We start from the raw sequence: 27,543 nt of genomic DNA on the forward strand, positions 1-27,543 counted from the left end.
TTACTTCCCAGTCCGTGAGGCCACCTGGATGGCTTTTATCCACTCAGTACGCTCCTTGGCAGTGGCTGCCTGCATGTAATAGTGAACTTCATCTGCTGTGATGATCTCAAAGAGGTTCTCCTCATCACTCTTCTTACCTAGGGAGAGAGAAAGTAAAATAACCCGGAGTACCAGAAACTCCCCTGTCCCTTTTCCTTCCCCAAGCCTTGAAATGCCTGTTTGCAGTGTCCTAAAGTCTACATTCATTCCCCCAAGGATACATGCAGTATTTGTGAAGATAGCTATGTAGTATGATTATTGAGAAACATGTATAATACTCAAGGAGAAACACTTTCATTGATCATTAGTAAGTAATGCTAAATTTCTTGGGTTGTCACACCAATAGCATCTAGTAAGTAACTTCCGATGGTGTTTAAGAAGTTTCTTTGTTTTCCAAAGGTACATATATTTATATCTGCAAGCAGGCGTATATAATAAACCCAAAACAGATCTAACATCAATCTTGTAAGTATAGTCTAAACTAAGGCCTAAGTCTGAGCTCTTAATAAAAGATGAAAAGGCAAATGAAGCCAAAATGTCAAGCCAGAATGATTCGATGGTTTGCTCCCCTTTAATGGTCTGTCTTCATCTGATTCAAGATAAATTATCAAGAGATGAGGTCAACAAGCATGCATTAAACAAATTGTTGTATAGGTACTGCAGCTGAAATTTGCTCATTGTGACATAGTTTTCTGTATTGTTTTGTGCTCAAAAATATGATTTTTTTTAAATAAAACAACACAGAAAGAAAAAATCTGGCAAGTGACAGGGAAGAAAAATGAAAGAAGGCTGTGTGAATGCCACATCTCAATGACTCCATGGGTCTTCTGGAACAGACCAGGCAGTTGACAGCCACACAGGTAACCCATGTGTCAATCAAAGGCATCTAGTGCAGCCTTTTACTTTCAGAGCAGGAACTGACATCCAACAGGGTGGCATGGATCATAGTAGGTTTTGTGGAGGACTAACTAGCACAGACCTAGCCAGCTATGCCTGGTATTCCCCCCTCTGAGCATTCTGCATCAATGCATTGGTGTTCCATTTGTTGTAGAACATGTTCTTATATGGATCAGTACATCATCGTCTCTAAGGAAAGTCACAGCATCAAGAATTGTGGTCAAGCTCTCTATGGAAGCCAGCTTGGAGGTAGTGGATTTGTCTATCATTATTCAGTGACATTCTCGAGGCATGAATAAAGCAACTGCCTTTCCCAAGTTCTAAAAGGCAAGTCAGCTCTTGGGAAGGGATGACACTCAATTCCCTCCAAAGTTTTCAGACAATTTATGCATGTCATTAACATACGAGAGCTATAGCAGTTCATTCTTACCATCAGGGCTGCTCTCTGCGGAAGTCACCACACAGCCTCTCAAATGGATTGCTCCCAGGGGATCTTCACCCTAGAGGACAGAGAGGTTGCTGTGTCTCCAAAGTACACAGTGTGGGCCTGCCTCATCCAACAGGAAACCTAGTACAGGGTCAGTCTGACTGGGAAGAGAAGAGAGATGGAGAATGTCTACTCTCCCTTTCAAGATGATGTTTGGAGTGGGCTTCCTGGAAAGGACTCCAGCAGCCCAGGAAATAACAAGAACTGAAAAGTGGGATGCAGGAAACTGAAACCCTTCTCCACATGGGCAGAGTTAAATCAGCAGAGTGAAGCGATGACTGCAGAACAGGAGAAGACCTTGGCCAGTTCTACACCAAACATGATAGTAGTTGGTATCTGGAATAGGTGAAGAACCCCTAAATAAAATACCAAGGAAAACAAATCATCCAATTAAACATTGGGTGAATGAAATGGATAGACAGTTCTCAAAGAACCACAAGCAGTCAGTCCGTGTTTGAAGTACAAATCAAACTCACACTGAGGTTCTACTTCACCCCAGTCACAATGGCTCTCATAAAAATAAGACAATAAACATTGGCAAGGATATAGAGAAAAATGAACCCTTGCACACTGCTGGTGGGAATGTTGACTGAGACAGCCACTACATAAATCAAGTGCGGAGGCTTCTCTAACGACTAGAGAGAGGAAATATACTATAATTCAACCTAGCAGTTCGATTGGATGGATGGGTAATGAAAATGTGTAAAACATAGCAAACTATCGACACTTGTAGGAAAAACGGATGGAACTATAGACCATTCTGGTAAAAGCAAGATAAGCCAGACTCAGAAAGGTGACTGGCTCTCATGTTTTCTCCCTGGGAAGACATTAGAAAGTAGAGGGGGATTAAAATGAGGAGGAAAGGTATAAAGGGAAGGGGGGTAAAGGTGTGAAGACTGTATGGGACCTGAGAGCAAAAGGTCTGTTCAGGGGAGGAGGAATCGAGTGGGAGTGAGAAGAGAAGATATGAGAGAGCATTGAGGCAGAGAAATGACAACAAAGGTGTGTGTGTGTGTGTGTGTGTGTGTGTGTTATTTGAATGCTTTAAATTAGATAGAATAAAACAGATAGATATTAGATAGATAGATTAGATAGATAGATAGATAGATAGATAGATAGATAGATAGATATGTTGATAGATGATACATAAATAGATGATAGGTAGACAGACAGACAGACAGATGATATATGGATGAAAGACAGAATGATAAATATAGATGATAGATAGATAGATAGATAGATAGATAGATAGATAGATAGATAGATAGATGTAGGTAGGTAGGTAGGTACATACATAGATAGATAGATAAATAGATAGATAGATAGATAGATAGATAGATAGATAGATAGATAGATAGATAGATAGATAGATAGATAGATCGTATGGGACAAATTAAGTTATACTGAGTTAACCAAATACATATAATATGCTGATATTGTCTTCAAGTCCTAGAAGCACAAGAACTCCAGATGTTGCCATGAGAAATAATAGAAAAGAGTAACAGACTAAGAAGAAACCTGAGAATGGAAAGAGAAGTGATCAAACAGCAGGGTGTGGCCCCAGCTCGCTCACACTGCAAAGCTTGTGTCTGAATCGACTTTATCTGCACAAAACCTCACCCCAGCAGGGTCATAGTAGTGCAAGTAGGCTGGGTCTTCTCTCAGAATGAACTTCCTCACTTTCCAGTTTTTCCTCCGGTGCCCCTGTACCAAGAAACAAGGCAGGGAAGGGAAGGGTGAGTCGGTAGCATCGCTCTATACACAGTGCTTAGGTAAGAAGTCTGCTGAGTTACAGGATAAAAGAAGGCCACAGTGAATTACTGGGCTCTGAACCATGTCTTTCCCAGGGAGCCAGCACCAAGACCAGATGTTATAAGGCAGATGTTATTGGACCACGTAGATAAGTGAAAATATTCCTCTGCTGTCTTCCGGCTGTAGAATTATGTGAAATGGCACACGTGACATGGTACATGACATGTTGAGCAACGCTGGGCATATAACTCAGTTCAAGACTTGGCTCTGTTCTTTGAGGAGTCAATGGTGCATAAGCAAAGAGGCTATGACAAGACGCAAATAAAATAGTACATTTAAATATGTAGTTCAAAAGAATTAAATGAGAGATATGTAATAATAGAAAAATTATTCAAAAAGGATTAGTCTGAGTATAAGCTGCAGCTGTCCACTCATCCCTGTCCTGGTTCCATTTATTGAGTATGCTTATTTCTCTTGATATAAAAATGAGAGGCGGGAAGGGGACACAGTTCTCCAGTTAGCTGCAGCTTCTCTCATCCTCGGAGTACACCACACGGGTATCCTTTTTCATGAAAGTGTAAGCCTTCTCTATAAGGTCAACCCTGGTGAACTCCAAGCAGCAATGGAAGGAGAGTTGATCTCTTGAAGAACATAAAAAACATTTTTAAATTTTCTCCCAAGTGGTTCTGATATGGACCAGGGTTACTCATGAGGTAAAGGATTGAGATAGGCAAGTAGAAGGAATATTCTGTAACTCAGTTTGGCGTGGGCTACAAACACACCTCTTTCTTTATAACAAATGCACTTGATAACTTGGATTCTCACCTCCCTGGAGCTGCACAAACATCCTCTTCCACAAAATAAAATGGAACTCTCCTTCCTCCCTTAGCAGCCCCTGGGTAATTCCCTTTCTGTGGTTACCTTCTGCTCAAATATGTCCTGAATCACATGTGGGAACTAGAGACAGGACAAAATCAACCTGAGCAGATTTTGGGTTCATATGCAATAAAGTGAACTTTTAGGAAAAATACCTTATAATCATACCCATAACTTTGAATTAATGTGATTAATTTCAAAGGTTATGGCAAAAATACATGCAACAAAGGAAAACTTATATAAGCCAAGACTCAAGCTTATCAGTCAAAACAGAACCACCCAAACTATATCCCCTAGAAATTAATGCTTCCTCCTTCTGAACTCCTTATAAAGAAGCTACGTTGTACCTGAAATTGCACATTTGTACTGTGCCTGTGCCCATGACCTCAAACAGAACTTGACCTTAGCCTACGGTTCCTATAAAGTTGGCCTCATGCCACAGCTTTAGGTCTGACTAGGGTTCTCCACAGTCTGCAATGGCACCTTTTTGCTCTGAAAGGTTACCAGAGAGTGTGGCCTGTTCCTATTTTCTGGTCATTTTGAAGGACTTTACTATGAAATATCTTTATCTTTTTAATGGCATCTCTTGGCCAACTTCTTCATCATGATATTGGCAAAAGAAGCACCTCACTATTTCTCAGGGCATTTTCTGCCCTGCTCACCCAAGTCCTAACCCAACATCACCTTCATTAGTTACTTAACATTTTGTCTTTCACTTTTTGGTTTCATTTTCAGTTTATTATTGGTCAAACAAACTAAATACTAAATTTTTAATAACTTTGACTTTTTTTTTTTTCATTTGTTAGTTTTGTTTTTGTCTTTTTTTGAGCTAAGGTCTCCTCTTCAGTCTAGGCTGGCCTTGAGTTCACAGACATGGTCCATGGTTCCGTTCTGAGTGCTGGGATTATACACATGCGCCGCCATCTCTGCTCATATTAATGATTTAGAAAAAGTGTTAGGCTTGAAAGGGGAGGAAGGCCAGGGTGAGGTGGGAGGCAGTCACTCACCTGCTTCAGTAAACATCCCTGCTTAATGATGATGCCTCTGAATTCTTCTTTCAGAATGATGTCGTCGTCACTGGAGTTCTCCTCACAGAAGAATCCACTGTCTGGCTGTTGGGAAACCACACAGCAGGTTCTTAACCGGTCTCAGGCACATTGCTATACTGATGTCCGCGCCCCTCCTGCCAGCCACTGTGCCTCTCTGCTGTTGCATATACCCTGCTCTGAGGCTTCAGGGCTACTCTGGGTCCGCTGTCTAAGCCTCTGCCATCCTCTCGCACCCAGTTGCTGCTCCTTATGTGTCTCTAGTCAAGTGTGATCTGACCAGTAGCCTTTCGTTTTGATTCTTCAGGTAAGATCCTGTCATGAATGTCTTCTTTTTCACGGGACACCATGGCCACATCTTTGAAATCGGACAGCACTCTGACAAACACTTTCCACCATGATGTGTCACCGGCTCCACCCATCCCTCACCTCGAGAGAACCAAGGGCCTGTATCATCTCAGCCCAAAGTCAGGATAACAGGTGGATTTTCTGAGCTCTAAGAGAGTGACAAACCACACAGAGGAGTCGCTGCTGTGGGGAGTACATTTACCACCTTCATTTAAATGGCTATAAAAAAGCTAGACCAAGGTCTGAAGCGTGAAAAAGTCCTTGGTAGAGGAACTTCCCAAAAGTGAAATGAACAGCTGTCTGGGATGTTCGCTTCCTTTGTACAAGCTGGATGGTCCTCAACGGAGCTTTCCTAACTTCTGCATTCTGATCCGAAATAGAAACAAGACTGTCAAAAATCCCCCTAGAAGTCCACAGTTGCTGAAGTTGTCATGTGACCCCTACTTAGGCTCATGTTACATAACTCGAGTTTATCAATCTCAGTAAATGTAGCATAAAGAACATACGAGGCGGTGGGTAAACGTGTATACAAAAGCACAGTGGATATTTTATTACATGCTCGAACACAGACAGCTAGCTCATCACACTTGTGGCTTCACAGTTGGCCCTCTGAAAAGGGCATCGTAGTAGGACGGATGTTGTTGCCTTTCCACTGCTGTGTTCCCTTCGTCTAGGACAGCATGTGCCAAGCAGTGACACACAATTTAATTTTAATCAAAGTAGATTAAAAATAAAAGTAATTACACGATTGCTTACAACATTGGCTCTCAACCTGTAGGTCCTGACCCTTTGGGGGGGGTCAAACAACCCTTTCACAGAGGTCACCTAAGACCATTGGAAAACACAGCTATTTGTGTTAGATTAGTAACAGTAGCAAGGTTAGAGTTATGGAGTAGCAATAAGAATAGTTTTGTGGTCAGGAATCAATCCCCATATCAACGGGAACTGTATTAAAGTGCCACAACATTAGGAAGGTTGAGAACACTGACTTAGACTAAAAATAGCAAGGTTTCAAAGGGGCTGACCGAAACTGTTCAAGTAAGCAAACATTTTCTTTAAAGTGTTCATGGAAAGAGCAGCATTTGAGGGGAGCAGCTGTGAGTCTAGAAAGTAAGAGTTGCTTTATGGGCCTTGTGACTTCATAGCTTCTAGTAGATGTTTTTAAACTTTTTGTTTATTTGTGCGTGGGGGGTGAATACATATGGGAATATGCATGCCACTGAGTGGGGACAGAGGTCAGTGAAGTACTGCGGCTCTTAAGGGAGAGGCTCTCCCTGCAGATGCTCTCCTCCAGACAGGAGGAGTTCCCCAGTGCAAGTATAACAACAACCTCGCTCTGTGTGGCGATGATTTCCCCAGTGAAAAGTGTTACAGCTCCTCTGTGGAAACGAGAGGTTTCCCCAGTGAAAGCTCTGATCCAGCATAAGTGTTATAGCTCTGCTCCGAAAGGAAGCAGAAGTTGAGAGCCACGAAATGCCACAAACTCACAGATACAAAAAACTTCACACAAGAGATGTGTTGGGAGGGAAAACCCAGGAACGTGAGAAGCAGCAGCAAACTGGGCAGAACAAAGGGTTTACATATGGTTCCTTGCCAGGGGAGGATGGCTTTCCAGAGTGGCCTACCGTGGAGGAATTATGTGGCCTGATCCTTGGGGTAAACTCAGGGATTGGTAGGATTTTTTTTTTCTTATTGGGCAGAATTTAGCCACTCTTCTGTCTCTGGGCTAGGAGTGGCCATTACAGCTGTTAGAATATAGCCAGTATGGCCAGCGGAGAGCCTCAGGTCAAGGCCTGGCCACTTTTCTGCCTTAAGGTTTACAACGTTTAGGAAGGGAGTTCACAGCAGGAGAAAGCTTGAGTTAGTGTGAAAAGCCAACGGTCAAAGGACAACACACAGAAGTTGGCTCTCCCCTCGTGTCACACAAGTTCTGGGGACCGAACTCAGGTTATCAGGCTTAGCAGCAAGAACCGTACCCTCTGAGCCACCTCACCAACTTGTTCTTAACTTCTCTTCTCCATGCAGCCCTCCCACCCATCAATTCTCTTTAAGACTTGACATTCTGTTTGCATATGTGGCTCTAAACTGGTCATCCTTAGACAATCTACCCCGATCCTACATCAGGAAGCACAGGTGACAAGATAGCTTTTCACACTTACGAAGTAGTAGAAGGCATCAGGGTTGTCCAGGAAAGGGTTTTCAGCTATTCCATCTGCTGCGTTCTTGGACAGATCGCTAGCAGGCTGCAGGTACCCTTCACTGAGCAGGGAGGCGGAGATCATGAGGCCTTCCTGGCGGTTCCGAACTAGCTTGTTAGAAACCAGCCAGTCAATGACACCATTACCTGGAAGACAACATCAGAGGGAAAGCTAAGTCTCTTTTCCAAGCCATAAGCCACCAACGACCAACCCGCACTGGCTCCAATGCACACAAGTGTCCATCTGGTCTCGTCTTCTCTGGGACTCCAAAAAGGAAAAAGAAAATGAGTGAGACAATTATTTGGAAACAAAAGGAATCATGCAAAAGTTAAAGCATGTGTGCTCACATACCTTGACACATGTGCACACACGCAGACACAAATATTTATGAATATATGCATATATAATTATACAGTACTTTAACAGAAATATATAAATTATTTTTATTACCTCACACATTTACTGAGCTTGTCCAAGATACTAGATTACCAGGTACAAGATAGTAGGAGGCAGATTGACTCGGGAAAACGTAAGCATTAAAGTTAAAGAATTTTGCTATAAGTCAATATTGTGGTACGATAAATGATTGGGTCAAATCGGAAACTGATTTATAGAGAAAGTAACTGGGCTGAGACCTAAAGTAGGAGAAGGTGTTTGCAAAGTATTTGAGGCAGGAGCTGAGGGTCCAGCATAGGCAAGGAACAGCCTTGTGGACAAGCTCAGAAGCACATGGCGGCCCACGAGACCAGAGATTGGAGCTGGTGAGAAGAAGGCGCAAGGTGTCACGAGGAGGAGGAAGATGTGGGTCAGCGAGGAGAGTCTGGTGCTGCATTAAGAAACTTGTCAACAAAGAGACATTTGAAGTTGTCAAATTATCAAATAGCACAATGGGAGGTGTGTCCTAAATTAAAATCGGGTTACATTACTTATGTTTATATCATGCAACTTTTAAAGGGTCAGGCAGGGACACTGAGTCACCATGTTCTTAGCTTTTTTTCTCAAGAGAAAAACTGCACAGGGAATGAAACGAAGACAATGTCTCAGTGGGATTACCCGCAAGCTAAAAATGAAGCTTTGTATTCACAAAGCGTGTTCCTTAAAACTTCACGCAGTGATGCCCAACACAGCAGCCTCCCTGTCTTGGGTCACTGGGGCTGCACCATTTGGTGTGGGACACTGGAAAGAGCCATGACCCTTTTCAGAGAGTGAGCCCTCTGTGATGTTTCACACCTGGAAATCTTTACCCCCATTTCTTTCTCTGTGAAGACAAGCGCTTCTCCCTTCAATCCTCACAACCTCCAGAAAAAGGTGGCAATTACTGGCTCCATTTGAAAAGTGAAAAGCTTAAGACTCAGGGAGTTGGAATAACCTGGGGACTCAGTGGAGTCTGTCCTCAGCCTTCATTTTGTATAGCTCACACTTGAGTGGTGCTTGTTTGACTAAGTGTGCTGGAGTCTGACAGACAACCTCAGCCCGGGTTCTCTGTCATGAGAGAGATGTCAGGCAGCCATTGCATGTGAGCGCTGAGTGCTTCCCCCTCTGCCTCTCAGCTGAGACCACCTTGACTCACGTGAAGACTCCTCAGGAGAGTTCTAGAACCTATGACGACCATCCACAGGAAGGACTTGAGTCTTAGTGAATACTCTGATACTCAGGGGATATATTCAACAGAAAACAAGTCTAGGCCAGATCCGCCAGCCAAGTCTACACAAGGACCCCTCACATTCCTTTGGCCTGGGGTTCTCTCATAGTGACCTTTAGGGCCCTGCCTTGCTTTTGTTGTGTAGCTCGATGCCATAGCTTCCTGACTGAAGCTCACTCCATTGAGATACTGCGCCATGGTACAAATCACATCCTTTCCTCTTCACCTTCCTGACTCTGACCTAAGCCATTTTTGTGGATTTTCTATGGACCAAACATCTTCTCAGATATTTAAACTGTTAAAATTCCTCCACGCCGTATCCCTGTGGCATCTCTTGCAAGCACGTTTACTATGTGGAGTGTCTGACATACTCCCAAACCGTACATCCCATTTGGCTTTCCATAATGAGCCATCAGATTTTCCAGATTATGTTCTGCACATTTCCACCATCACTGACTTCAGAAGTCTTCCCCACAAACTCTCTCTACTGTGAGGTCAAATTGAGGCACTGCCTCCTGTTCACCTCAGCAGTTCTCTTAGTTCTTCGTCTTTTCCAAAATTATGGTGCCCTGACCTAGACATAGAACCTCTTTAATCATAGTAACTATTTGAAAGCTTAGCACTCGAAATGCTTTGCATGGGTCAGGTACTGTTCCACTGCGAAACAGCAAGCCTGGGAGGTAGGTGCTCTCTATTTTTCCCCTCACTGTACTGATGGAAATCACAGAATGACTGACTATTGGCCAGAGGTTTTGTAAGCTGAAGCTGCAGATCCAGGGTTTGAAACAGGGCAGTGTGTTTTCAGTGAACGTGTTTTCACAGCTACGACACTTGGCATAAACACCTAATACCCTATCGTGTACAGCGTCTGATACCCTAGCATTACTATATAGAACTTTATACCACATATCTGAATTCTTGTTTATCACAACGTGGGTTGCAGTACATTGAACTGTGCCCTTTTCTCGTACTTTTTCAACATATTGGAGAAAACAGATGCTTGGTCAAATAGCTGTGGTTCTGAAGTCTTATCTTGAACAAAAATAAAGGCCTTTTCTCCCATTATTACTCTTTCTACACAGGTAGAATCCTTTTCTCTTGTTCACAGATCTGCATTCCTCGATCCTGTCCACCCCGACCCACTCCACACATTTGGCTATGGGAGAACGCCACTTTCCCTCCTCGGCTGCCCGCTTTGGGAGTTCACATCATTTTACCTGTGAAGCAGTGATTAAAAACCTTCTTGTCCTTCTCCAGATTCAGTTCCTTGATTCCTTTCTCGGGGTCTTTCATAGACAGATACAAAGCCCTGCACAGAGATAAAACGGAGGTGAAGGAGAAGCATTTCAGAACGGAAAAAGACCTTGGTCAGGCTAAGTTTCCTCACTCCAGGGCATAGCCCTGAGCCTACCCTGTCTGTCAGACCAGCAGTGGTTAAAGGGCAGTGTTCCAACTTGCATAATCATGTGACATGCAAAGCATCTAGCAGATGTGCTTAATAACCCTAAATTCTTTAATCTCCCTGTTGATTTCATCCTGGTGCCTGAGATGAAGTATTGCCCTATTATTTGCTAAAGAGTGGGGGTTCCCAGGGCCATGTATGCAGGAACAAAGACCTTTAAAGTCCCTGCAATAGTTTGGACCTGGCATGTCCTGCTAACACCCATGCCTGAGAGGCTTCTGCCCCAGCTTGGGGCTGTTTGGAATTGGTCGAAGCTTCAAGAAATGTGGCGCAGGGGGGCGGGGGATGGCTCTTTTAGCAAAGTGCTTTGCATGGGAGCATAAAGACTGGAGTTTGGATCCACAGCAGACACAGAGGAAGTGGGACACGGTACCTTATAATGTCAGCACTGCGGGGGCAGAGACAGAGCGAGCACTGTGTCAGGCTGGCCAGCTAATCTAACTGAGAGAGTCCGTGGGCTCCAGAGAGACCTTGACTCAACAGTCAGGAGGAGGGCACTTGAGAAAGGTGTCTGAAATTAGCCTTCAGCTTCCATATGCACCTGTACACATATGCACATGGACCCACATGCAGGTGCACACTCTTGTACACACACACACACACACACACACACACACACACACACAGAGTGAGAGCTTTTCAGTTATGCTCCTGAAGGAGATATGGGAATCCAAACTCTTTCTTTCATACCTCAACCACAAAGTGGACAGATACACTCTATTAGTCATATTTGCCATGATGTGCTGGCATCAACCACCACTGTGGAACTAAAAGCAATAGGTCAAAGGTCACACTTTGACCCACCATAAACCTCTTTGTTTCCTATGCTGATTCTTCTAGATATTTGTTAAAGCAATGGAAAGATAAATCTCCCAATTCCTCACAAGGTTTTCAGCAGGCTATTGGTTACCCTTAAGGTAAGCCTTAAAGAAAGTGGGTTTTTTTTTAAGCTTATCTTTTTTTCCCATGAAAGTTGTAAGGTAAATAATAATTTACCCTGAATAATAAACTAAAAGTAGCCTCGTCAGAATAACTCTAAGTCTCTGTGCTCCCTTGTAGTTTGAGCATCTTTCCCCCACTTAATGCTGACACTGTCAGCCAATCACATGATGTCTGAAACCATCGGCTATACCCAAACCAGATTTCTGCTCCTGGGACCTGATCCAAGTGAGAGAAGTGCTAAGTCTCATTAAGTTTAACGTGATTCTATTCCTGTGGCATGCCAACTCTTACATTAGTTGTACAGAAAATATCTGTCTTGTCCCCTCTCAGAGACTGCTTTTAAATCCAGCCTGTGTGAACTGAACGCTTATCAGATGTATTAAACAGCCAACATGAGGTTCTTTCTAATGAGTCTCTAGTTTCAGGCCAGGCTTAACACAAAAGGCAAATATACCAAGAGGAATGGCCATCCCTGAGAAAGAAGCACTTGTGATTAGAGCAAAGAACCCATTTCCCAGTCTCTGTCAAGGCCTAGGATTACCTATTGTTCCCTGCCACCTTTCTTTCACTAATGTCAAAGGGTGAAGAGAGGCAAACTCAGAAAATTACCCCAAGTCAATTGTCTCTGGCAGACGAATGGACCTCCTTGTGGATTTTCTTGCAAACTTCTGGCCTCCTTCAATGCATTTAATGGCTTTCTTGATGTCCCGAACCCAAGCATCTCTCTCCTCCAGGTAGGCTGCCTGGAAGAAGTGGTCGTGCTGTTTGGTTGTAGTGATTTTTAACACGAACTGAAAATCGAAAGATATTCCATTAGAAATGACCCCCCTTCAAGGTCTAAGGCCCTTCATGAAACAATTGCTAAAAGCCTGTTCTGGCAAAGAGAGAGCCCAACGTCAGGGTAACAAAAGGATGTTGACAAGAGGGGATGCTTATTCAGATAGCACTGCTAACTTCAATCAGACTCCAAGGTCAGCAGGTAACACAGCTCAGCCCATAAACTGAGCCTTGAGAAACGAGAGGGGTGGAGGGAGCTAGGAGAGGCAGAATTTGAAAAGAGCATAGGAGGTCAACAGGTGACCCAAGGGTCTTGGTGGCTCTTTGGTATCAACTCACCATCCGTTTGCCAAAGTCTTGACAGGGGCTGGTTAGAGTACTTCCTTTCAGCGGGATCATCCCCTTGGGGTTGTTGTCACTTTTCTTCTTATAAAACTCAATCCCATCTTCTAGCAGTACAACCCACATGGGTTTCCAGGTGTTAAACACACTTCCCTGTAACAAGGAAGAGATGAGACGAGGATGTGGACAGGACAATTTGTGACTTAGACTTTCTACTTAACAGATCATAGTCACACCTTCCTAGAGTTGACTTTAAAAGTGTTTTGTGACAATCTCTGCGGACACAGCACGAATCCTCTCAAAGTGATGACTTCTAGGGACATCAGTACATTCCCTACCTGCCTCTTCTAGCTGCTTACTCCCTGACTGCCCCCTTCCAAACTCTGCCTCCCCTAGCCCACTCCTCCCCCTCTCCATCTTTAAGGTCAGCTCAGTAGCCAACTGCTGAAGGCTTTCCAAACTGCCCTTCAAGGCCTTGATCTGAAGGTCACCTCCCTCTTTCCCCACTGACTGTTCTTTGCATCCTAAAACTTGGCTGTGTGCTTCCTTAAACACTCAGTCTCGCTCAGCTTTCAGCTACCATGGTAACAGCACTGACCCAAAGCAACCTGGTGGTTAAAGGGTTTGTCTCTGCATGCAGTTTACAATCTATTATGGAGAAAAGTCGGGGCAGGAGCTCCAGGCGGGATCCTGGAGACCATTAAGGGATGCTGGTTATTGGCTTGCTTTCCCTGTCATGTCCTGCTACTTTTCTTACATCCTTCTACCTTTCCTGGCTGAGCCCTTCTTTGCCAGTTACCCCCAGACCAATCTGATGGAGGCTGTTCCTCAGCTGAGACTCCCTCTCCCCAGATAGGTCTAGGTTTGTGTCAGGTTGACAAAGACTAAGCAGCACCTACAACTGAGTTGTCATCATGGGGTTGTCTTTCCTTGCCAGAGATTGTCCTTATAGGTCCTCTTACTCCATGTTATTGAGTACGTAGCTCATGTTCATTAAAATGGTGACAGAGAAGACTATTTCAAAATTGCCAAGTTACTGAGAAGTATGACTGGTCCTTCTCACTGCCTACTCATTACCCAGAGTCTTTACCTTCCACCACCCTTGACTAAAACCAAACCACATTCCTCTTACCCAACTGCTATGAGAAAGAACTATCATCAAGCTTCTCTCTCTCTCTCTCTCTCTCTCTCTCTCTCTCTCTCTCTCTCTCCTCTCCCTCCCTCCTCTCCCTCTCCCTCCTCCCCCTCTCCTCTCTCTCTCTCTCTCTCTCTCTCTCTCTCTCTCTCTCTCGTGTGTGTGTGTGTTTTGTACATGTGTGTGCATGTACTGTCACAATATTTGCATTAATGGGGATTAGTTCTCTCAAAAGAAAAACCTCTTCCATAAAATACTTATGGTTGCCTTTTTTCTTTTCTTTTTCTTTTTTTCTTTCCAAAACATAGGCAGAAAGTGGAGTTTGTATATCCTATAAAGTAGAGTTTGTGAAATTGCTCAGGTGAAAGGCTCATGCTTCCAAGGCTAATGACCAGAATTCAAACACAAGATAGGAGAGACATAGTCAACTACTGCCTGATTGGGCTTTCAAGTCCACTCTCAGGAGCAAAGGCATGTCTGGTACTGTAAATTGGACTAAAAACCTATGGGTGGGGAGCTCACAGGCTCCAGGGTTGAACCTACTACTGCTCTTCTACTAAGTGAACAAAGTATCAAACTGCCTCTTAATTTGTGTTTATCTTCCTGTAGATCAGTGAACATTTTGTGCAGTGGACAGTGGTCAACAAGAAACACACAGTTGGTTAAAGTACAGAGAACAAGTGTCAGTGGGTGTCCAGCCACAAACGGAACACGGATGTCACACACCCTCTACTCCACGCTCAAGCACCCCCGGAGAAATGAGAATGGAAAGATAATAGCCTGAAGCCAGGGAGGACCAGAGGAAAACAGTGCCCTCTGGACATTCCTGGGACACAGAACTCATGAATTCACAGCAGCTATGGTTGCCTGCAGAGGACCTTCAAGGGATCAAGCCAGTCAGCATTCTAGAATAGAGTGGAAGGAGTTGGGAAGCCTCCATTTATCAGTGGGGAGCCATAGACATCCATGAGCTCTCAGGAGGGAACAGCCAGTGTTCCTTAAAAAATGGGCTCCTGGTGGTGGAAGAGTAGAATAAATTAGAGTTAATGGGGAAAAAAAAAGACAAGACAAGGATGTGGAGACAGTTGCTGGAGGAGCTGAGGGAGGAGTAGGGAGTAGATATAATGAAAATATATGAAATTGTCGAAAATTTAATAAAACTATGTTTTTAAATTAACCACTGTAGCTCTCTCCTCCAGCCAAGCAAGATACCCAAAGGAAAGGCCAAGGGGAAGAAGGTGGCCCCGGCCCCCGCTGTTGTCAAGAAACAGGAGGCCAAAAAGGTGGTCAATCCTTTGCTTGAGAAAAGGCCCAGGAACTTCGGCATTGGGCAGGACATCCAGCCCAAAAGAGATCTCACACGCTTCGTCAAATGGCCCCACTACATCAGGCAGCAGCAAAGAGCCATCCTCTATAAGCGGTTCACAGTGCCTCCTGCCATTAACCAGTTCACTCAGGCCCTGGACAGGCAAGCAGCGACCCAGCTGCTTAAGTTTGCCCACAAGTACAGGCCAGAGACAAAGCAGAAGAAGCAAAGGCTGCTGGCCCGCGCTGAGAAGAAAGCTGCTGGCAAAGGGGACGTCCCAACTAAGAGACTCCTGTCCTCCGAGCAGGGGTCAATACAGTCACCACCTTGGTGGAGAACAAGAAGGCTCAGCTGGTGGTGATTGCCCATGATGTAGACCCCATTGAGCTGGTGGTTTTCCTGCCTGCCCTGTGTCAAAAGATGGGGTGCCCTACTGCATCATCAAGGGAAAGGCCAGGCTGGGGCGCCTGGTCCACAGGAAGACGTGCACCACTGTTGCCTTCACACAGGTTAACTCGGAAGACAAGGGTGCTCTGGCTAAGCTGGTGGAAGCTATTAGGACCAATTATAATGACAGATACGAGGAGATCCACGCCACTGGGGAGGCCACGTCCTGGGTCCTAAGTCTGTGGCTCGCATTGCCAAGCTGGAAAAGGCAAAGGCTAACGAACTCGCCTCTAAACTAGGTTAAATGTACACTAAGTTTTCTGTACATAAATATAATTACAAAATTAAAAAATTAACCATTGTGCTAGATCCAGGAAGTCCTTTCTGGTCTCTATGCTCAGAGGGTTTAGGAAGTAAAGTTCTTGGCCTCTATCTTTAACTAACAGTGACACCCTTTTGTGACGACCAAAAATAGAATTATCAACCATTTCCCAGGATATCCTGAGACATGCACATCAGGAAACACAAGGCTCCCTTATAAGGGCCCATTTGTCAAAACAAAAACTATGTATACAGAGAGGATAAACACTGACGGGATGGTCGTTTTGCCTGTTCAAACGCTTCCTTTATTCCAGGCCTAAAATAATGTTTCCTGCGAAAATGTGCTATCTTTTTCCACCCTGGAAGAAAAACTGACTAGACTAGCAATGATTAGCCTTTTCCAAAAATGAACACTATGACAATACATGAAATAATTTTCATTAAATTCTCTCCTGGTTTACAACTTCGATCATCTTAATTTACAAAGCATATACCCTGCAAACTAACAGGTAAAACTATTACTAATAGGTCCTTTTTTTTTTAATGGACCACAGCATTTAATGGGCATGCCATTCAAGAAGACATCCAAATACCCTACCAAGAAAATGTTCAACATAGTTATTTATCATGGAAAGAGAGTTCCAGAGCACAGTGAGATGCTGCTGTGCATTCAGTAGCATACCTAATGCTTATAAAGGTTAAGCACAGCCTCACTGATGGATGAGATAAAATAGTTGGAACACATGCCTGGGCCCATAGACGAATGTCTGGCAGTTCATGTGAAAGCTAATATGAGGTCATTATGACAGAGGAGGCAGGCGCTTTGCACAAGAAGAATTATACTGCCACTTATAAAAATTTACCTTTCTCCCAAGTGGTGTGGTGAGCTACAATGAAGGGATTTGGAGTAGCTTCTCTGTTGACTTGCAATTGCTACAAACCACCAGTTTGTCAGTCAGACAGCCTACGCTTGTTAATGCCCTATATCTTTCCCTTTCTGTCCTCGAATAAGAGTAGGCCTGAGGCAAAAGTAGCCTGTCCTAGCACCCTTGCCCGGGTAATGTGAAACTGGGAGTAGAATCCTGCTCTCTTAACTCCTCATTAATGCTCTTTCCCTTCCCCTCAGGCAGCATCTTCATTTTGGTTCATGAGTAGCTGCTTAATTCTGGAATCTGGGTCAATTCCTTAATACAATTTAACAAGAGTTTGCCGTTTAATATAGATGAAAGATGAATAGATAGGTAAGTAGGTAGGTAAATAGGAGAGAGAAAGAGGGAGAGGGAGAGGGAGAGAAAGAGAGAGAGAGAGAGCTTTAAAAAAATAATGTCTGGGACCACCATTGCTCCAGATTTTCTAAATTTTTTCAGACTTTGAAATATGATATATTTTGAGAATAGAAACTATGTCTAAGCATGAAATTCAGTTCTGAGCCATAAACACCTTACACACCCAGCTAAAAAGAAATCTCATATAATATTTTAATCATTTTAGGTTTTAGGCTACGAGCCGTATTTAGAGTTCTCACTGTTTAACTGGTCATCCTCATAGGACCTGGTATGATGTATCTCGATGCATTATGTGACACAGAAAGAAATTATAAGAATGAAACCTTTGATCATATTGAAGATGGATTTTTGTGAAATACTTATAAAAACTGAAAACAAATTGAAAGTTCACAATAGTCATAATATAGCATCATTGAGTTAAAGGTTAATGTCATTAATGGGTACTTCTAAAATTAATTAGAATGCAAAAGCCAAGCCAAAGAACCAGGCTAGATGTCCATCACCAGCTGAGTCAATAAAGACCCATACACAATTATATGAAGCTACGAAGAAAAATGAAATTGTGGCATCTGCAAGATTGGATACAACTCGAAACTGTTATGTTAAGTGAAACATGCTAGACCCCAAAAAGTATCACATGTACCTAGATTTAAAGTTGTGTGTGTGTGTCTTGTCTTATTGTGGTGCTCTCTATCTATCTATATCTATCTCTGTGTGTGTGCAGCACGTACACGCGCGCGCATATGATCACATGTCATTAAACTAGAAAAGACAGTGTAAGAAGGGAGGAAGCGGGTACAAGAGAATTGTGAAATAAAGAAGGCAAGGTAAGCAGAAGGGAGCCAGCCAAGGGAAGGGAGTCAGCTGGAGCGTGTGAGAGGGCGTGGGGGAGGAGAGGGAGGGGGTGGGAGAGGAAATGAGTAACAGTGAAGTGTAATGATGTAATAACAAAACGTACGAAGATGCCAGCGCTCCGTTTGCTGGACTAAACAGGAACCATTTGAAAGTAGCTGTGCATGGAGTGTTCACTGGTGTTGGGCTATGGAATACTAGGGGAATGAGCTGTAAATCCCTGAAATAATGAAAATAGAATGTCAAGAAAGCGTCTAGGGCTGGAGAGGTGCATCAGAGGCTAAGAGCCCTAACTGCTCTCACAGATTTCCTGAACACTACAAAGTGAATGATCAGGCCATAGCTTTGAAAACGGCTAGATCTAGACATAAAATGGTGGGCCATTGCAAAATTTATCCCTAATACTAAGCAAAGAACTTTAAAGTGCATATACTATTTACAGGGATTGACCAAAGAAAGGACGACGGGATTGGAAAATTACATTACAATGGATTACATTAAGTATTTTAGGAGATATACTTGAGTAGAAAAAAAATTAATGCAACAAAATATCAAAATAACTTTAAAAAAAGAAACAAGCTGTGTTAAATCCTACCAAAGAGTAAGTACTATCGTACATTTTAAAGATGATTAAGCTGATAATATATCCTCTTTTAAATGTACAGAGTATTTCTAAACCACATTTTGCTAGGCAAACTTAAGATGTAAATGTAAAAGGGTAATTTTAGGATTGATCGGCAATTTTTTTCCCCTATGGCTACATTTATCTGCCACTCTGTAAATGTGTCTCAGGAGGAAGGAAGTTCTCGAATTGAAATTGAAGTCATGTTGGACGTGGTAGAATTTGCCTGTAGTCCCCAGCTGAAGCAGGTGAAGAATTCTGAAGGCAGATTGAACTTCACAGTGAAGTACTATCTCAAAGCCAGCAACAAATCTGTTAAAGAAAACAGTCTAGAACATTGAAAGTGAAGCCCACAGGTTACAGAGGTGGTTATTACACGTTATTACACGTGGTCCCCTGACATGATTGTCTTCTGGTCTTGGCCCTACTTAAATTCTATTTATCATGTTTGTTACAGATATATTTCAGGAAACTTCACCCCAACTCCCCAAGTGGAAATTTCTGGTTTCTTTGGAAACTCGGTTGTGCCATGTGACGTTTTTCTGGAAGCTGCCTTATGAGAGCATGCTTTGCTGAAGAAGACACGTAAAGGGGCATGTGATGTTTCGCCGGAGTAGGTGCTTGAGAGGCTGCATGATGTTTGGAAAGAATATATAAATGGAAACTCATAAACAGTGAGAAGAAGCTTTGCTGGAATTCCCTAGGCTTCACTGGCTTTACAACCCTTCGCGGGTCTTTGTGGGTCTTCGCGGGTCTTTGCGGGCCTTCTCGGGCCTTCGCGGGTCTTCGCAGAGAGAAATGTGCCTAAGAACTCCTTGTGGCATTCCGGCTGATTATTGCCACTTCTGTTGACTCATGCTAATTTGTCAGAGCCTTGCGGTTTCTGCTGGATAGAGCTGCTGCTACTGACTCATGTTTGGCGATTGCTATTGGACTGGACTTCTGGTATCCTGACAACGAAGAGTGGAATCACCCCCAATGAACGTACTTCTAAACGGGTCCATAAACCCCTTTTCCTGTAAACCTTCTTTCTCCCTACCTCCGGTCAGTGGGCTGGAAGGGAGATTAAAGTGTTCGAGAACCCTAAATAAAATAGGTTTAGAGAAGAATCTAAGGCTACAAACTCCAGCATATCATTCCAGGACTAAATCACTGGAAACTGAAGTCTAAAAACAGAGAGGAATCGTAACTAATAGGGCAGGAAAGAATAGTTTCTTCACATTTTTTCCCTTCCTTTGCTGTGAGACAGTGGACTTCCAGCAAATAGGATGTCCATGGGCATCGCATGCTGGGGAGGAAGGGAATGCTGAGCTCCTGGGCCAGCTTAAGGAGAAACCTGCCAGCCTGGAAGAGATTTCACACAGTTCTAACAACAACCAGCCATCTTCCAGAACATCCCAGATCCCAGACAACGATGCTCAGGGGTGGGCGGGGTCAGTGACGCTGCTCAGCTGTGCATAGTGTCCTATTTACACAAAGCCTCACGTCATGACCTGACGACAGACTTGGGCCTGCGTTGCCCTGAACGCAGTCTGTGCTCTGCTTTTCACAAGAATAGACTACTAACTCTGCAAATTCCATGCTTCTCGGGTATGTTGGGAACCCTTCCTGCAGGGACCCCGATTGCAACAAATTAACTGGGGCCTGTTTAGAAGAGAATGCCACAGTGGTACTATCTCTCTAGGAGAGGTCCTGAAGAAACTGAATAGTTTTAGCCCAACAAGAGACAGGCAAACGGATAAGTGTTTTCTCCAAAGGTATTTAACTTGTGTATTTTCTTGTTGTTGGTAGCAGTTAGTTTGGGTTTTGTTCCACTAGTTAGAAGTCTTAGTAAACAAATTTTGCATCAATCAAAGGAAAAAAAGTCAATGTGTAAGCTCTCTGACAATAGATGTATTAAATGTTAATTGTATACTAAGCAAAATATACAAGGCACAAATGAAAAACTCAATTACATACTTCACATGCCTAGATTTCCACCCAGTTTCTACACACTTGTCCTGTGGCACACTCATCCCTCTAGTCCTATGGCCAGGTCACCCTGGCAACCTCTGTGACTCTCCGGCAATGCTAAAGTAATCGTAACTGCTAGGAGAATGCTTAATGTGGTCATGTAATGACCAGCTTAGCTGAGCTCTCTTCCCCTTTTTTGAATACCTTAAGTGTTACTACAATATGGAACCTTGATTCTCTGGTCTCTGCAAAAAGTTCAGGCCAGAAATGAGAGAGTATTTCTTAAGTTTTAGACCTGACCTGTGTGTTAAGAGAATAAAAATGAAAATGGTGCGCTCTCCATCCTCAGACAGTTCAGGTCTAACAGAAGGGACGATCAGCTCTTGCTCAGCACGTCCAGCTCCACCGACAGAAGCTACCACTGGAGGCTCAGTGCTGAGGTAAGCAGACTGTGTGCACAGGGCCCTCCCAGATACTTCCTGGAATGGAGATCTCTTCTAACTTCCCCTTCCCTTCAAACTCTCATTTCACACGTCTATACAGAGCTCAGATGTATAGAATCCTTTTATAATCATAACTATGTAAAAATGGTGCATCATTATACTCCTCCTCCACATCTATAGGCCCTCTGTTTCAAGTGAGAATCTATTAAATCAGTCTTTTACTTCCGTTGCGTTATAAACCATGTCATCTAGTTCCCTACTTGCACAACTTCTCAGACACTTGTATTACATGTACATAAGTCCTTCGGAAGCAAGAGAATGAGCCTAATTGGTAGTGTATTTTTATATGAATAAATTCTACCAAATTGGACTTCCCCTAACAAAAACATATAAAATAAGCTGTACAAAACCTCAGTGTGCTTTTCCACTTTGGTTTCCTGATTTTTCCATTTGTGGGTACATTTTACCTTTGTCTTTAAGCTCTGTGACCTTAAACAAACTGTTCATTTTTTCTAAACATCAGTACCTGCTTCTCCTTATAAACATTAAAGGATATTTATGAAACATTTTGAAGAACATGCTGTTAGCTTGTGGTGGGGCCTCAGAAATGGCCATAATACAGATAGATCAGAGTCCAATTTTGTGAACATTACAGTTGGAATGATTCTCGCCTGAGAGTCTCTCCCTGGTCCCATCTATCAGAGAAAAGAATTATTTGGAAAAGGAACCTCGGCAGATTAAACCCATAAGGACCCCATGAAACATGGTTACAGCCACTCCACACAGCTCTGGGTTATGCTGGTGCACTGCCACACCAACTCCTCGATCCGCACCACCGTGCCATGCTTTATCTTGGGGACTTTAAGCAAGACCTTCTGCCACTGTGTACTTCAGTTTCCTCATCTGCAAAGTAATGGATATGTGTATCCATTTCCTAGGATTAGCTGGCCTAGGAATGTTCTATAAATGCATTAACGCACAAAGTGCTTAGGACTGTCCCTAACAGGGTGAGCTCATGTGTTAACTGCCACACGAGGGGACACAAACTCCTGGAGATTGTTTGATCCTGTTCAGAAGACAACATGGCTCTAGAAAAGAATTCTTGTATAAAATTCCCAATCTGACCTGAGTGCTTCTGGTTCCTTTACTTACTTACCTCACTTTACCTTTCCTCACCTCATCTCACCTCACCTCATCTCCTCACCTTACCTCACCTTACCTGACCTCACCTCACCTCACCGTACCTCACATTACCTCACTCCTTTAACAATATCGTCATATAAAGTACTTTGATCAACACCCTCTATCCTATCAGCCTCTCTCATGTCTTTCCCACTTCCACCAAACCCTTTCTTCACAACATCAGTCAATACTGTGCTCCACAATATAGCAACCTGCTCTAACTTTGTGGAACATCCCCCCCCCTCCCGGTCCCCCTGTCTTTGTATTTCTCACGACCCTGGTTTCTGGGATGTCTATCAACCTCACAGGACATTCAAGTCTTAAGCTGCTGATTGAGTTTGTCCTTCAGTACCGAGTAACTGCTGGGTTGTTGTCATGGAAACTAGTTTTTGGCAACGAGAGACATAACATGAAGGAATATTCTCTTGTTTCAAAGTCATGGTTATAAGAACATCCGATCATATGTATTCCATAACAACCAAGATATTTATTTCTCAAAAACTAATCCCCCAACCAGAAAAAAAAAAGTTCCTACACCCAGTGTTATTTGCTATACACCTATGCCTTTCAGAGCACCATGGCATCATGGGATGGGGATTTTGCTATTACAGCTGCTTGATAATGAGCAAGTCACCTGCTCTCTGTGCGGTGATAGGACTGGAGAGAGATCACATTGGGATAGCAGCCGGATGTCCCTACAGGGTCGCAAATTCTTCTTAAAATAAGCACAAGTGATAAGACTCAGGGCAAGGAGTGCTGTTTAGAAGGAAAAGGGTAGACAATGACAGTCACTTTTCTTCTCCCATTCTTAATCATAATCTCTATTTAAAGATCTTAGCCAGGGGGCAAAAAGAGGAAACATAAGTTGTGAAATGTGGACGGTTATCTCTAACAGAACCAAGGGCTCAGGCGATGGCTCTGTAGGAAATGCACTTGCTGCCAAGCCTGGTGACTTGAGTCTAATCTCCAGGAACCATATGGTGGAAGGACAAAACCAAGCCCACAAGTTGTCCACTGATCTCAGCATATGCGCTATGGTGCATGCTTACACAGAGAGACAGAGTCTCAGAGAGAGAGAGAGAGAGACAGAGAAAGAGAGAGAGATACAAAAAGAGAGGCAGACACAGAGAGAGACAAAGAGAAATACAGAGAAACACACACACAGAGACAGAGAGGCAAACAGAGACACACAGAGACTAAAGAAAGAAGAGGGGGGAACAAAGAAGAGACATGTTAGAGTTTATATACCAGTAGCCATCAACCTGAAAATTTGACAAAATTCCTATATCAGCATTTTCTAATGCTATATTTTTCCAACCAAAATATTCTACTTCAAAATAAGTATTTCATAACACACAGGAGAAGAGCATACTTAATTCCTATGCCAGAATCTTGAACGTCATAGTTGTTGTTACTTGGCTTGCTTGCAACTGAGCAACCACACTCCACAGGAGGAGGGTCTCCTGGTTCTTTCCTCAGGAGTGATTTGGAACCATCACCACCTCACAGACTGTTGGTGTATGTACTTGCTGATATCTATCTTCACTTATGGGCTACTCTCTGTTTCCTAGGTTCCTAGACAGATAGACGAGTTTAACCAACATATTATATAACTGAAAGAAACTTAAAATATAGGGAAGTTACGAATTTTGATGCCTAATTAGGAAATCCTGGTTTCAGGTTTACACTCAGGACTGACAAAAGCACCAAGTGAGAGGATTGGGGGATAGCTCAATGGCAAACATCTGGGGGGACAGCTCAATGGCAAACATTTGGGGACACAGTTCAATGGTAAAACACATTTGCCTAACCGTGTGCAAGGCCCTGGAATTGAATGGCCCTGAGGAAATGCAAAACACCATGAAAAGATGCACAGTAGTTTAAATGTAATGTAAATTTAAGTGTAATATTAATGAGTATCTCCACAAGAATGATGGGAAATACACATTGTGGAAATATCAACATGAGGTTTCACTGTGCTCTCATCTAGAGTCTTTCTTAGACTGACACTTGTTGGTCATAATCTGAGAGAATTACTGTGACTAATTAAAAGCTTTTAAATCTAGATTCTCCACAGTCCTGAATCTACCCTTCCCCCTCCCCAGTGAAATGGCCTCACCTGATGCAGATTGAATTGTCTATAGTTTTGTAGTCTAGTGACTGTAACATATGAGCATACAAACTTTATAACAGCAATCTTATCGTTTTGTATTAAAACAAGGCCTAGCCTGTGAGGTGACTCAGTTGTCTCCTGACCTTTTACACACACACACCATGGAAGGTGTCCCACTCAAATACACAGACACAGAGAAACACACACACACACACACACACACACACACACACACACACACACACACATACACACACACACACACACACACACACACACACAATTTTTCAGCCTGATCAGGAGAGAGATCATTCAGCAGCAGTTCCCATCAGTTCTCAGAGAGGAAGACCATGGATGCCAACTCCCAATCATCTACACCTAGCTGTTTCACTTACTAATGATTCAAAATTCAATTATCCTAAGAGAATAAATACACTGAAGGCCCCCGTGCTCTCCAGCACCAACTCAGAACTCTCGCCACCCCAGATACACCGTGAACACTAATGGAGATTAGAGATTTGCTTTCCTTCAGAAAAAAACTTGGGGTGCTAAAGAGCGATCTCAGTGTCCAGGGGCTAGAGAGGGTATTTCTCCTGACTCTGCCACAGCCCTGGACCGGGGGATCTTAGTCTCTCACAGACAAATGAAAGTTTCTCTCTAATTCAAAATAAAAAATGAAACCAGGCTGTGTGATATGTACCGTTTAATGTCCTGTTGTCCATAGACATAGTACATTTTAAGCTAAAAAAGAAACAAACAAATGATCTAAAATAAAGATGCAGCTGGACCCGATTGTTCATTCCTGTAATTTCAGGGTCTGGGAGACTGAGGCAGGAGGTTTGCCACCAGTTCAAGGTTAGCCTTGGAACTATATTAAGAGGTATAGAGTAAGACCCTTTCTCAAAAATTGATAAACTAGGTACTTAATTGACTGCATTGAGTTTTAAGAAGCCGAGAGTCCTATTGGTTGCTCATTTGGTTAGAAAGCTACTTGTGAGTGTAGTCAGAAGCAGCATTTCTGAGCTGCTGGGCCCATTTGGCTCTGTGCAAGTGTGTTTGTGCACAGAGTGTTGCCCACAGGATGCCAGCAGCTCTGATGTGTGAATTCACCCAGCGAGGAAATTTCATAACTCAAAGCGCACCCAGCAGCAGAAGAAAGACTAGAAGCACCATCAAAACTGAATTTTCCACAACACTAAACTATTTTTAGTATTCTCACGTCCCCACTTCTTCTGTTCTTTAAGACCTGCCACTTCGGGGGTCCGTTTTACAAATGTATTAAATCGTGGGTAAGAACGGCCACTGTCACCACCTGGAACCACCTTCGCACCCTTGAAACAGAAACATAAGGTCTTTCATGCAGTAAAGTGGGGAACGCCCAAGAAATTAGCTGCATTGTTTCGTCTGCTTGTTCACACCAACGCTGGCCACACTTAACCATTCTACAACCCTGCGTCCCCCGCCCCACAACCTTTCTACAGCCCTCTCAGTTTAAATAAGAGCAACCAGTCCTCCAAGCAACTTCTCTAACAGAAAAATTTGAAACTTTTCTCCCACAGAAGGCAATGTTTAGGGGCTACAAAGTGTTTTACATCATGAAAAACTAAATCTGGATTTTCGTCTTCCGCACCCTGAATCCTGGAATTCTCAGGCTCGGAAGGGGCTAACCGTGCTGAAGCCTGAGGTAGATTAATTCCCTTTTAAGAAAAACAGGGTAGAGGAACCCCTGGAGGCAGCCCCATCCCAGCACACCGCCAATATGATGTAGAACTCTCATCCTAACCCAATAGATCCAATATGGACCGTCTCTGGAAGGGATGGGCGGAGTATGGAGCAAACACTAATCCCCTGTAAGCCCCTCTCTAAGTCCAGCGCTGTGAGTGACTTCCCTACGTACCTTCTTCACAAGGTAGCCCTCCCTGATGCGCTTTGGTTCCATGCCTGGTAGACAGTCGCACAGGTCCCCTCTTCAGACACGACCTCTGAGGAGCTCAGGCTCCTCTGGAGACCTAGGCGCTTGTGGGCTGCCCTTTATACAGTGAGGTCTCTTTCACAATTCCTCTTCTGCCGGCGGTGACTGCATGATGACATCCTTTTCTTCTCACTGGGGTGACAAGTCAGAAAAAGGAACTAGATAGTTGAATAGCCCATGCTTTCCCAATGATGGAAATAATGAAGTACGGCTTAGTCAAATACGTACCCATATGTAAAATTTCTGTCCTAAAGCGAAGAAGATAATAAGAGGTGAACAATAAAACTTTATTGGTTGAAACTGTCCAATTGTTCTTGAAATGTTAAAAAAAAAAGTACTTAATAAAAATGCCAAGAAGCTGTCTCCATCCACACACTGGCATGCATACCAGGAGTGATGGACACCTCCCCCTCTTCATTGTCCCCACCAATGCTAGGACGCAGAGCTATAAAGAAAAGTGAAATCATGAAGTTTTCAGGTAAGGGGATGGAACTGGAAAATATTATACTAATGTAACCCAGCCTCAGAAAGACCCCCATTTCCTCTCTTGTTTATGAACCCTAGCTCCAGATCTCTAGGTTTGAATGTTACCTGTAGTAATCATAGAAGTCAGGTAGGTAGAAAGAGATCATCTGAGTGGGGAGGGGAACAATGCTCTCTAGAGATGGATTTAATGGGATACAGCTGTTATCCCCATTAATAGGAACAGGGAAAGGGGGAAGTGGAGGACCAAGTTTAAATGGGGGTACAAGAGGAAAGGTAATGCAGAAGGAGAGAAGGAGGAAGAAACAAATAGCACTGAGGATGTGTGGGAAAGCCCTGGGGAAAACATTATTTCATATGGTTATTTGTTTTAAATATATATGTGGCGTGTGTGTGTGTGTGTGTGTGTGTGTGTGTGTGTGTGTGTGTGTGTGTGTGTTTGAAGTGAAGTTGTGAGAGGTCCAGAAAGCTCTCAAAACAATAAAATGAAGTGTGTTTGTATACATTTCTTTCTCAAGTTAATAGAAATCGCTTTTTTCTTTTATTGAGTTTTTTTAATTTACACTTCAAGTATTATTCCCTTTCCCGGTTTCACGGAGATAAGCCTCCTATTCTATCCCTCTCCCCTTCTTCTATAAGGATGTTCACCCTCTCCATCTGCACCCCCTTCTGTCCTCCCC

General features: G+C 43.4%; 1 protein-coding gene across 1 annotated transcript; it reads right to left on the reverse strand.

Moving 5' to 3' along the window:
* Plek (pleckstrin) lies at positions 1-26,392 on the reverse strand. The gene is made up of 9 exons (XM_032916388.1): positions 26,306-26,392; positions 12,806-12,961; positions 12,299-12,480; positions 10,503-10,594; positions 7,605-7,789; positions 5,059-5,163; positions 3,044-3,127; positions 1,367-1,436; positions 1-137 (listed from the first exon to the last, which is right to left on the reverse strand). Exons 1-9 carry the CDS (start codon positions 26,345-26,347, stop codon positions 1-3), a joined length of 1,053 nt encoding a protein of 350 aa, XP_032772279.1. The 5' UTR covers positions 26,348-26,392.
* Between the last annotated feature and the right edge of the window lie 1,151 nt (positions 26,393-27,543).

Source organism: Rattus rattus, chromosome 11, assembly GCF_011064425.1.
Source record: "Rattus rattus isolate New Zealand chromosome 11, Rrattus_CSIRO_v1, whole genome shotgun sequence".
Lineage (NCBI taxonomy): Eukaryota > Metazoa > Chordata > Mammalia > Rodentia > Muridae > Rattus > Rattus rattus.

Excerpts from the sequence above, each read along its gene's own strand:
- Plek (XM_032916388.1), bottom strand. The coding sequence starts at position 26,347 with ATGGAACCAAAGCGCATCAGGGAGGGCTACCTTGTGAAGAAG. Across the intron at positions 3,128-5,058 it reads AGGGATGTTTACTGAAGCAG|GGGCACCGGAGGAAAAACTG; the intron begins GTGAGTGACTGC and ends TTCTTGGTACAG. Across the intron at positions 138-1,366 it reads CGCAGAGAGCAGCCCTGATG|GTAAGAAGAGTGATGAGGAG; the intron begins GTAAGAATGAAC and ends CTCTCTCCCTAG.